Here is a 12,790-nt window from a genome sequence, read left to right as displayed (position 1 = left end):
TAGATGATGGCAATGACAATAGCTCATGTTTTCACTTCTCTATATGGGCAAGAATTATGATTCCTTATTTACAGGTGAAGAGGCTGACAAGTTAGGGGACTTGCCTTTGGCCTCACAGTTAGTAAATTTCTGAGGCAGAATTCAATTTCATGCATAAAATTCTACTTTCTCATGAAGTACATTAGTTGAGTTCAAGGGTGGTAGTGTTACTGTCACTGTTGGAGGGAATCATTTGATTAAGTAATTTTGACAAGCTGACAAGTTAGGGGACTTGCCTCTCTGAGTTCTCACTAAATGACTTGATGAGTTGCAGTGGAAGAAAAAGCCTCATCAGCCTGTGGGCAACCTGGTGCTGATGAGCCACACCAAGCAGTCCAACTATGCAGGGAAATGCAGTATGATGTACTTGGATTTTAACTTTCCCTTTCAGGGCATGACTGTTTGACCAACATCCATCTTCAAAAATGGAGAAATATTAAGGGTGAAAACCAAATAAGACTAATAATATCCAAGGTACCAGCTCTCAGCAGGGATGAATGTTCACTTGAAATTAAAACTGGGGCCCATAAGGGTATGTTAGAGACTCCTGGGAACAGTCAAAACCAAAAAGAATGTGAGTGTGTAAGGACTTGCTTACTGACTTGGAAACCATTATTAGCAAACTGGGATTGGTACTATTACTACAATCAGAAGCTTTTCCTGGTGAATTCATATTCTGAGATAACATTAACAATGACAGTAATAACTTCTATTTTCTGAGTTGGAACAATCTTTGTTTCTTTAAACTCACATCAGAGATATTAAATTTCAATTACCTTTGTGAACACAGGAGCTGCTATTATAGGTTTTCCATCAAGTCCTTGTAAATAATTTGTGGGGCTCTGACACTGAAAATGGAAAGAAAAAGGAATAGTGAAAGGAGATACTGTAATCCTTCCATATAGATTTGGTCTCTAAACCACTTATTACAGGAAACTCCTCTCAAGTGGAGTGATGGGGCAGTGCCTTTCCAGAAAGCTGAACAATTAAAATATGATAAAATGAGTATTAATGCATGGAAATCTATAGATTTCTAACTGATCAGGTAAAGAACTGCCTTAATTTTTATAAATTTGGTGGTAAATTTTGTTAATATCTATTAATTTTACTAATTTGATATAAAATATTATTTCTAAATTTTATTATCTATAATTTTACTACATGCAAGACTGAGTGACTAAGAATTTCATCCATTAGGACTATTAATGGATAGAAATGAGTAACTATCACAGTTGAAAATATAACACTAAGCCAGAAGAAATCAGAATTATGTGAAATCCACCACCATAACTGTGGTCTCTTAGACAGGAAAACTGTTTCTTATAGGGTGATGCCCTATCCCCAGTACCAATGTGACATTATATCTGTACTTTCTGCCTTTTAAATTGTAGCATAGAAGACAGTAATGTATTGGGAATTGATTTATTTGTCTGCTGAGGTGGGAAGATACCTCCAAGGCAGGAATTCTTCTTTTGTACATCAAACACATACAAACACATATGTATATGTGTCTATAGACTGCTTTGAGTATGGAAATGAGTTGCCCAAGATAGGTGTGGGCCTAAGAGAAGGAGGTATGATCATGTTCTAACAGAAATGCATAGACTATCAGGTAGGGTATAGGGTTCTTGAATTTTGCCTGGATATTCATACCTGGTTAATGGTAGATACATTTGGCTGGACCACACTAGGTTTTGTTTCTGCTCCTTCCTGTGGGATGACTGCACAATTAGTAGGAGGTGATGACACCTCATTTGGCTTCTGGACCCTGAGGAATAGTTAAATAGTGTGAGTTAAAACAGTGTGAGTTATAAAACAGTCTTATCACATTTGCCTATTGCTCAATGAAGATAAATTCTATCAAAGATTCTCTCAAGGATACCACAATAGGCTACATTTGAACACAATGAAATGATTTGATGTTTTAAAATTATATATTGAATGTACTCTTTATTTGCACTTATTTACAAAAAGCAGGGTGACATTCCTCCAGGGCAGGAGCAGAGGGCTACAGAGAGTCACAGGTCTCTCTGAGGAGACCCAAAGGACTCTGCAGTTGGATGCAATTCATACACTTTTAGCTGCATATTAGCACTTCTAGAGAACCTCAGAATTTATGGAAAATCCTCTAGTAAAGTGGCAAATATATTTGGCAAGTATACTTATTTTATTCCTGATTTGATATTGATAAACAGAGAATTGTTGAACAAAGTTTACTTCTGGTGTACTTTTTAAGGAAACCTGTAAAACCTTACTTCATTATCATTCTTCCTTCTAACTTCCCTATTTCTCTTAAGGTCACCATCCTCCTTCAGTCACTTAGGATCATGTGCTTTTCTTTCTTCCTCCTATCCTTTCCCTCTTCCTTCCATCAATCCCCAAGTGTTGTTCTTTCTTCCTTGACAACACCTTAATTGGTAAAAATGCTTCCAGGAACTTCTCTTACCATGTCATTTTCCACAGAATTTTTAATCTTAAGATACTAATACACTCCCTTTGACCCAGCAATACCACTACTGGATCTATATCCTGAAGAGATGATGAAAAAGGGTAAAAACATCACTTGTACAAAAATATTTATAGCAGCCCTGTTTGTGGTGGCAAAGATTTGGAAATCAAGTAAATGTCCTTCAATTGGGGAATGGCTTAGCAAACTGTGGTATATGTATGTCATGGAACACTATTGTTCTATTAGAAACCAGGAGGGATGGGAATTCAGGGAAGCCTGGAGGGATTTGCATGAGCTGATGCTGAGTGAGATGAGCAGAACCAGAAAAAACACTGTACACCCTAACAGCAACATGGGGGTGATGATCAACCTTGAAGGACTCGCTCATTCCATCAGTGCAACAATCAGGAGAAATTTTGGGCTGTCCACAAAGGAGAGTACCATCTGTATCCAGATAAGGAGCTGTGGAGTTAGAACAAAGTTCAAGGACTATTCCCTTTAATTTAGAAAAAAACAGATATCTTATTATCTGATCTTGTTACCTCTTAGACTTTTCATCTCTTCTTTAAGGATGTGATTTCTCTCTCATCACACCCAATTTGGATCAAGGTACAACATGGAAACCAAGTAAAGACTGACAGATTGCTTTCCGTGGGGGGTGGGGGGAGGGAAGTAAGATTGGGGGGAAAATGGTAAAACTCAAATAATATCTTTAATAAAAATAAATTTAAAAAAAAGATACTAATACACTGAGAACCATGCCATGCCCTTTATCAAAACCCTTTAGTGGTTCTTTGTTGTCCACAGATTAAAATACAAACACTTTAAGGTCTTCTAGAAATTGGCTCTAGCTTTCCTTTCCAGCCTTCTTTCACATCACTTCCTTTGCTGCACTCCATATTCATGTCATACTGGATTACTAGCTGTTTCATGATCTCAATATTCTGTCTTTTACATCTTTGCCTTTATGTAAGCTGGTTCCCATGCCTGCAGCACTCTTTCTCTTTACCTTTGAATGTTAGAATTCCTAGATCCCTTCAATGCTCAATTCAGGTACTACTTCCTCCTGAAACTTTTCCTGATCTCCCCAGTTGACAATGGATTCTTAGTCTCAAATTTTCATATTTTTCGGTATAGATGTTTGATTCCTTGCATCTCTCACCAGCAGGGAGGTGATACCATGACAAGCACACGAATTGGATCTGAGTGAGGGGAGGCTATGCAGTCATCAGCCTCATTTTCTCCCTGGAGTCATCTGGGTTCAATGGCCAGATAGTTGGCCTGGGATTTGATATAATCAATATTAACTGACTTGTCCAAGGTCACACAGCTACTAAGTGTCAAATATCTGAAGCTGGCTTTGAACTCTGTTCCTCCTGACTCCAGGGTCATATTTTGTCCACTGTGCCACCTAGCTGCTCCTAGGCATTGTAGGAGCTTAACTAACCAGATTGAATTTATCTCTGTAGTGTTTTTAAAAAGGAGTTTACAACCTAAGCCAGCATTGTCCCAGGCTGTTATAATTCTCTGCTTGTTAAAGGGACCAAAAATGTACTGGTGAATGGTAGATACTGCTAGGGCAGTTTCTCAATTCTTTTGACCTCCTTGTTATGGCCATTACTTTATACTGGGCAGACATCTGTTGGGAATGGAAATACAGAATCAGTCTTTTCCTTTATACATTTCTCTTTTTTTTTTTGGTTCTAATTATAGAACCTAGCAGGCTGAATCTGCTGTAGCTGCATATAGTCTGTTGTTCTCATCTTTAAGCTTTCTTTTAATTTTTTTGATTTTAGCTTTTACTCTAACCAATTAATGATTAACTATTGTCAAAGTGTAATAATAGTAATAATAATAATAATAATAATTACTATAAGTTTTTACAACTATATTCCTGGTCAAAGGTTGATTTATTTTTTAGCTATTGTGAGAAATGGAATGTGTCCTCCTTTAAACTTTGAAAGGAAGACTTGTCCTGCCCTCCTTAATCCAGGAAAGAATTGTGTCCTTTAGACTTGGAAAGAAGTCCTGTCCAGCTGGTACTTAAACTCATAAAAAGTTACTTCCCTCAGGCCAGATAGCATTGTAGAAGGATGGTTATTATATTTCCTAGGTCCACAATAAAATATACTGGCAATTCTATGAAAAGAAACTTTGAGTCATCTTTCTTATGAATTCTAGTTTCATTTGTAGTTAAGATAATGTCTAAATCTGATATTCTTTAATGTGAAATTGATATTTCTTATAAAAAATGTTCTCTCAGTCTCTGCTTGAGGTTTGTAAGTTTGGAATGTTGGCCTCTGCCCTCCATAAGGTCTCTTTCTACTGTTATAAATCTGAAGGCAGGTTCTGTATGTGTGAAAAAGCTTAGTCCCCCTCTAAATGCATTTGTAAGTTTGATTTTCAAGTTGTGTAAACAATCAGAGTCAAGATCAGCCTGAGAAGGCAGGAAACTGCTCTGGTTATCTAGATAAGAACCTGAATAAATTCTAATATTTATGACATTTTGGAAAGGGAGAAACTCTAATGTTTTATACGTCTATATCACATCTAATATCAAATCAGAAGAAGAGACAGTAGTCCTGTTGCTAATTGAATCTTTGACAATTATGACATGGAACAGATCTTATGGATGGGTTAGAGAATCATAAAGTAATCAATTATACTTTATGCACAAATGTATAGCCTGATTGGTTGACTGCCAAAATTTTATGGTTTTTTGTTTAAATTCTATAAATATTGATTGTTCATTTAATTCTGGGTTGGCATTTGTAAGGATGCCTATCCACTCATGGGTTTTTGGTAAGAACCCAGAGAATAAAACGTCATTTATAAAACTCTGTTATTTCATTTTTAGCCTAAGGATATTATAGTTATAATATAGTTGACTTGCACAATTATGTTTATTTTAATGAGGGATATGTTGTGCTAGGCATCCTTCCCACTTGCCTTTCCTAGAGCTATTCCATCCCATGACCTGATTACCAGGAAACAGGACTATTGGTGATGGTCTGCCTGTTGCAGGAATCTCTTTGACTTGAATTGTTTCTCTTTCTCCCATATCAGGGAGGCACCAGGCAGCAGCATGTGATATATGATGCCAGGTAACCTCTCGTGTCTCTATACCTTTCCTTCCTGCTCATTCTCTCATGGCAACTGCTGCTGCTGCTGCTACTGCTACTCTCTCCCTTAACTTCTGCTATCCATAGCAATATTTTTTTTTAAAAAAAAACTGTTTTTTGCCCCCAAATACATGTGGGTTAGAATTGGTGCTTTCGTGAATTTGTCACATTTGAATCCAAAACTAGACCATCTCAAAAAGATTTTCCAAAAACATTTTTAAACCTCATTTTGAAAGTTCTTCAATTGACTCCCTTTTCATCATGTCACAGTGAGGCACCAGGGCAAGACTGCTGTTGATGTGACTCAGTGCAAAACTTAAAATAAAACCTTAGTATTTGTGCATTTTTAATATAAAAGCATTTCCATTCTCTTTCTTTCATTTCTATGAGATAGAATGACTGGTATTATTTCTATTTTGTAGAATAAAAAATTGAAGTTTAGCTAAAATAACTCTTTATATGTATATATATATACATATATATATATATATAGAGAGAGAGAGTATTGACAGCAAATGTAGTACAGTGAGAAGCAACCCTATTTTTTATTCCCTTTTGCCTCTCTTTTTCCAAAGTCATACTGCTAACTAGGGAGTGTTGGTAATTAATAATGAGGTATTTAGTAATGAAATCATTCTAAAACCTTCAGGTCTTTTGATTGACCACATTGTTGGAGTAAAATTGCTCCAAATGAATGTAAATCCCATAGTTACAGATTTTCAGGCTGGAAATGACTTAGGGATCTTCTTCATTAATCCCCTCATTTTTTTCAGATGAGGAAATTGATAGCAAGAGAAATTCATTGTCTTGTCTAAGATCACATATCATAAATCAAGATTTTCTGAGTGACTTAGAGTCATTTTTGGTTCTTGCTTAATCCAGAAATATCAAGCCGTTGCAATATAAAGATCATTTGTTTTCTCTTGTATACTTTGTATTTTTATTGCTATTTGTCTTATAGAGGAAATATTGATATTAGTCTGGCAGCTAAGCCAAGGGAAAAGAAAACACAGCTGATGCATCGTTTGTTCACTTAATTCAGCCTAACCCTTTCTTTTGAGTCCGTGCAGTTACAAACCTTCCTTAATCTCTTATCCACAAAATTCCAGATTTTAAATTCTATCTGAGGTTTAAAAAATCCCCCCAAACTAAGAATGAATCAATTTATAGTTTTAAAAAAGACTGCATAAAAGGTAAGGCACAAGCTTCTAGTCAACAAAATGAAAAGTTTCAAAAATCAATTTAATTAGCATTACCGATTCATATCTTCCTTGTTAATGTCCCCGTCTGAATCAGATGATGAAGCACCTGGGAAAGGGAGAAGAGAGACATGAGATTTTTATTCTAATTTCTTAAATTGATTTACAAGCAATTTAAGATCTATATTTATTAAACAAAAAGACAGAAGAGAGAAAGCAGGCTTTGAGTTCAGGAAAACCTGGTTTCAGGTCTGACCTCTGGTGCAATGTGGCTCTACGTGGAGAAATGCTTGGGGCCTCAGGATATTCTTCCAAGACCTATGGCCTGGAAAATATATTGGTATCCCAGAAAAAAACTTCTGATGAGGTGAGGTCAGAGATTTCCAAAAAGACTAGTTGTTAAAGAGCAATCCCTAGAGAAAGTCCAGGGTTTTAGAGAAATCTCTCTAAAAATTTAGAGGATTAAAAAAACAAAAACAAATCTTAAACCAGAAATTCAATAAACCAGAATAACCTCTCTCATGTTGAATAATATTGTAAAACTCACTATCCCTGCCTGATGAAAACCTGTGCTCATTTTTTTTTTACCTTCTATATAAATTTCTGCAGAAGTTGAATCTGTTCCATAGATGTTGGAAGCAAAACACGAGTAACGTCCTGTGTCATCCTCAAAGGCTTCAGTGATGGTCAGCGAATGCAAGTTTCCTACTCTGGTGATTTGAACATCAGGGGAGTTTTCCAGCTCCTTCCCTTCACAGTACCACCTGTGAGAGAAGAGAGGGATTCCTGTTATAGGGCCCAGAAGAAGGGACTCTTGGGGCAAGATCAACTAGAAATCAAAACACTCAACAGTTGGATTGATCATTGATGGTTTATTATGGTCATAAAGAGAGAGTGCTCAATTATATAGCATTGATACCATGAGGATAAGTTGCTTATAGAATTAAAAAGTTCCTCCTTTTAAGGTTAGCACAAGTCCTAAAGAAGGCTCAAAAAACAAGCAAATTAAAGGATGGATTAACTCTCCAAATAATCTCAAGGGCTTTATTTTCAGCAATGAAAAAGGACTTTTTGATAATATACATATATATATATAATATATATAATATAAAAGTCAAAAGTGTACATAGTGTGGGAAACTATTAAATTCTTAAAAACCCCAATGGAATCCTGATCAAATGTGAAGCTATTAAAATGCAGGAACTTGCACCTCGCTGAAGGATCATAGATTGAGATCAGGGAGAACTTCAGGGGTTCTTAATCTGTGGTCCATGGACAGATTTCAAGGAATTTAGAAACTTGGAGGGGAAAACATAGCTTTATTTCAAAATATTGTAATCTATTTTATTTTATTCATTTAAAATATTCTGAGAAGAGATACGTAGGTTTTACCAGGTTGCTAAAGGAGGTCTAAGACACAGAGAAGGTTAAGAACCTGTAATGTAGTCCAAATTTTTCATTTTATTGATGGAAAAAACAGACCCAGAAAGATCAAATGATTTGCTCAAGTTCACACAAGGTCTGACTCCAAATCCAGTCTTCATTCCACTGGACCAGCACTTCAAGTGTTTCCTCTTGGCCTTGGCTCCCAGACTTTGAAACTGGGCCATGGATATATTCTACCATTTTCCTCTAAGGCATATCCCTCCATTGATTCCCTCCTAAGATGTTGATCTAGTAGTTGCTACCCCTTTCACATGCTTTTTTAAATCTGTTACCCACCTCTAGCTCCTTCCCTATGAAACATGCTCTAACTTCCTCTTTAAAAGACCTTCCTTTCCCCCTTCTTTACCTGTAGAAATCTTGCCTGTATTTTTACAAACAAGATTCTCTTGCACACTCAGAGTTTTATTTTTAAATTAAGTTTGTTTGAGGGATATCTATTTGCTTAGATTTATTTACTTCAGTGAATTTTTATGATCATTTAAAAAAATCATGCTTACTAGATAGTACTGGCTACAATTGATCTCTCCATCCCTACATACACTATAGACTCATAAAATTACTTGATTTGAGGGCATAGTTCAGGGAAGTCCCATAGGTCAGGGACTCAGGTTACTATTGTCTCCAACTCAACGGAACCAGTCTATTTTAATTAATAGAAGGATGTATTCATAGACCGATCTTTGAATCTTAACTCTGACACTTCATGGTGGTGTGATCCTGGTAAGTCACTAAACCTCTCTAAACTGTTGTTTCTTTTTCTGTAAGACTGAGTTTATGATAGTTCTCATAACTACTTAGGAGACTGTGATGAGTCTGAAGTAGTTAGTGTCCCAAATGTGCACTTTTAAGCCATTAAAGCTTAGCTCTTAAGATCTAACTTTTAAGTTTATAAAATAAAAAGCACAACCTGAATATGGATAGTAGAACTTAAGGTCCCTATGTGACATAATATGTTAAGGCATAGAAAGTATTTGTTATTGGCTGTCCCAAATGTCTTAGTGCAGTTTTAAGTGGCTGATTTTAAAAATCACAATATCTACTCTTAGGTTGATAAATAGATATGCACAAAAAGTGTATATTATTGATTCAGAATGTGGTATAATCAAATCAATGTGTCAAAGAGTTTGAATTTTAGTCCTGATTAAGGTTCACTTGTACAAACTAATTCTGAGCCATTAATGATTTTCTCAAATTTAAAAAATGGAAATCTAATAAATATTTATGAAAATCAAAATTTCCAAAGGCTACTATTGAGGGAGACTAAGGTTGGTGGATCACTTGAGCCCAGGAGTTGTGAGTTGTAGTGTGATAAGCTAATCTGGTACGAACATGGTGATCAAGGAACCACTGGGTTATTGGTAGTGGGATCAGGTCTGTGAATGGCCACTACAAATCCTACTTGTGTAAGAGGAGACTTACAAGGTCTCAAAAAAAAGTCAAAATCAATGATTTTGGTCTGTTTTCCCAATGACTGAACTTCATTTCCCAATGTACACACTCCTTAATGTCCATAAACATGCTTTCCTCATTCTTATATATATGCCTTACATTTCTCTGATATGGAATGTCTTTCCTCTTTGCCTAGGCAGAGCCTACCTTTAAGGCTAAGCTCAGATCTCACATCAAGCCTTGCTTCCTTTGTGAATCTTTCTAGTCCTCAGTGATCTCTTCCTTTTCTAAATTCTTACTTTAGTCATGGGCTACATATGATATAATGACCTAGGGTTAAGCTAAGGACTGTCTCCCAGCTAGTGGTATGTTGGCAGGGCTCTGTCATTAACCCTATTTTGTTCAACACTTTTATTACTATTTAGACGAAAGCAGAGATGGCACTCTCATCCCATTTGTGGAAGACAGATCACTTGAAGTTTGATGCCACATTAGATGGCCAAACTATCATCCAAAAAGATCCTTAAGCTGGAAGGCTGGGCCATATTTAGTAACTATATTTAAGTAATTTAATAGGGAAAACACAATGTCTTGCATTTGGAATTAAAAATTGCATAATTTCAGAAGGGATAAACATGATGAGACAACAGTTTATGAGAAAAAATGAATGTTTTGGTAAATCACAAGCTTAATATGTACCAACAGTGTGAGATAACAACCAAAAAGCTAACAAGATTTGAGACTAACAGAATTATAGTGTCCAGAGCAAGGCAGATAGTAATCTGGTTGCAGTCTGCCCTAGTCTGATCTGATTGTGAATATTGTGTTATTGTTAATAAAATATATAGACAAATATGTCCAGGGGAAAGAGACAAGAATGTTGAAGGGCTCAAAACCAAGCCATAAGAGAGTGGCATGAAAGTAGTCTCCATTAAGGAGCTGTGAACTTGGGCAAGTCACTTAACCCCATTGCCTTGCAAAAACACCCTCCCCCAAAAGAAGACCATTCCCCATTAGACTGTAAAGACGTTGAGGAGGTACTTTTTTGTTTTTATCTTGGGATGAATGGCTTCAGTTTATCCAGTGTAGAGAGCCAAATTGTTCCACTTCAGGGTGGGAAAGAGATGACGTAGGTGGCAAGGGAGAAAAGATAAGTATTGGTGGGTTGATCTATGAGATTAATTGAAACTATATAACATAAATGTGTGGACTCAATCACCAAGTTTATATGACTTTCTGCAGTGAATTCAATAGCATATGGATTGAAATAGAAAAAGAAGAGAGTGGGAGTAATTGAGGACTGAGGTTTGGTAAGGAAAGAATAGGTGAGGTAAATGGAAAAACTGGAAAAAATTTTGGTTGTGGATTATGGAGGTGGGTCATAACAGGATCATGATGAGATTAAGAGTATAACTATAGAGGCAGAGCCAAGGTAGTAAAGTGAGCATTTTTTCTGAACTCTCGCAACCCACTCCTCTAAATAATTTTTAAAAATGTGTCAAACTTAATTCTGAGTAGATTCACCATCAAGAAGTCACATTTTGGGGTGGCTAGGTGGTGCAGTGGATAAAGCACCGACCCTGGAGTCAGGAGTCCCTGGGTTCAAATCCGGTCTCAGACACTCAATAATTACCTAGCTGTGTGGCCTTGGGCAAGCCACTTAACCCCATTTGCCTTGCAAAAAAAAAAAACCTAAAAAAAAAATCACATTTTTCCAGCTCAGGGACACTTAAGAGGTCAGAAAGAGGTCTACAGACAATGAAATGGGGAATGACTGGATACATAACACGGAAGAAGTAATAATCAGGTGAGGGCTTTAGAGTCAGGGAGGCATAGCAGTAGCAGCAGCAGCCCCAAAAGATTTTTAAAGTCTAGAACTCTGGGATAATTCTAATAAGATGGAAATGAGTGGTGGAGGGAGAGAATGACTACTCTAACATTTTGTAATAGAGGCATATCATATACAGTTTGACAGCTATCGGGTGCACATGGCATATAGGAACATAAACCAAGAGATTCTTGAGGACCTCTGTGTCAGCACTACTTATAGGATCAGGTGTTACTTAACAACTTTGTTGCCTAGTACCCAATTCTAGATCATAGTTCCAGGGTAGGGGGAGCAATTACAATAGAGAATGAGTAGGGGCCCTAACTGACTAAAGACTAGAGCAAAGACCAGGAGGTCAATACTATTCCCTGGATTATATTGCTTTGGAAGTCTGAAAAATTTACAGATCCCTAGACCTAACTGTGAAAGTAGCAGAAGGACATAGAATAAAGCTCAGAGTAGCCATCCCTCATATAGGTAAGTTGAACTCAACCCTAACATAAAGTACAAAGTCAAGAAGTAGACTGGAAAACATGAGCAAACAAGAACAACAAATAACATGACCATGAAAAACTATTGTGATGATAGAAAAGCTCAAGACACAAACTGAGAAGATGACTTAAAAAAAAATCTAAGCAATGTCTCAAAGAAAAATACAGTTTGTCCACATCCAGATGGAAAAAAGGGAAATACCAACCAACAAACAAACCAAAAAACCCCACAGAATCTGAATGGATACTATGTTCACTGTTTAAAAACTGCTCCTATATTTTTAATTCCTATTCCATAGTTTTCTTTCTTTTCCCTTAGTTCTAATTCCTCATAGACAAAATAATTAATATGTAAACATATGTCAAACATAAATGTACATGCACAACTTTTACCAGACTGTTTGCCACTGATGGGAGGGGGGGTAAAAAGGAGGATGGTAGAAAAATGTGTAACATAAATATGTAAGTGGATGAATGTTGATAAACATTCATAACATGTAATTGAAAAAATAAAATTAAAAAATTCAGTTTGGACATGAGTTCAATAGAATTCTAAAAGAGCTAAAGAAAGAAATCAAAAAGAGCAAAAAATATTTTTTAATAAAATAAGAAAGAGGTAAAATTGGAAACGAGGGCAATGCAAGAAAATTGTGAAAAAAGAAGAATAAACAGTTTGGTATATTCCCTATATGGGAAAATGACACTAAGAATGTATCATCGTTAGGGCAGTTAAAAGGAATCTACTTGGAGCAAGTGGATGAATGTGAGTCTATTATGTTGGGGTGATCTCAAAGAAGAATGGAAAGGTGAGAAAGAGTAATGTACTA

The 12,790-nt window shown here is 36.3% G+C and overlaps 1 protein-coding gene across 1 annotated transcript in view; it reads right to left on the bottom strand.

Annotated features, from left to right (window-relative positions):
- The window catches only part of MYPN (myopalladin), a 120,310-nt gene that overhangs the window by 49,787 nt on the left and 57,733 nt on the right, over positions 1 to 12,790 (bottom strand). The window contains 4 exon segments of the mRNA XM_074232368.1: positions 816 to 887; positions 1,693 to 1,807; positions 6,867 to 6,918; positions 7,398 to 7,573. Coding sequence (XP_074088469.1) covers positions 816 to 887; positions 1,693 to 1,807; positions 6,867 to 6,918; positions 7,398 to 7,573 — 415 coding nt within the window.

The sequence above is a fragment of the Macrotis lagotis genome, chromosome 4, assembly GCF_037893015.1.
Source record: "Macrotis lagotis isolate mMagLag1 chromosome 4, bilby.v1.9.chrom.fasta, whole genome shotgun sequence".
NCBI lineage: Eukaryota > Metazoa > Chordata > Mammalia > Peramelemorphia > Peramelidae > Macrotis > Macrotis lagotis.
The sequence above is the reverse complement of the archived record's forward strand: the minus strand, read 5'-3'. Positions and strand labels throughout refer to the sequence as shown.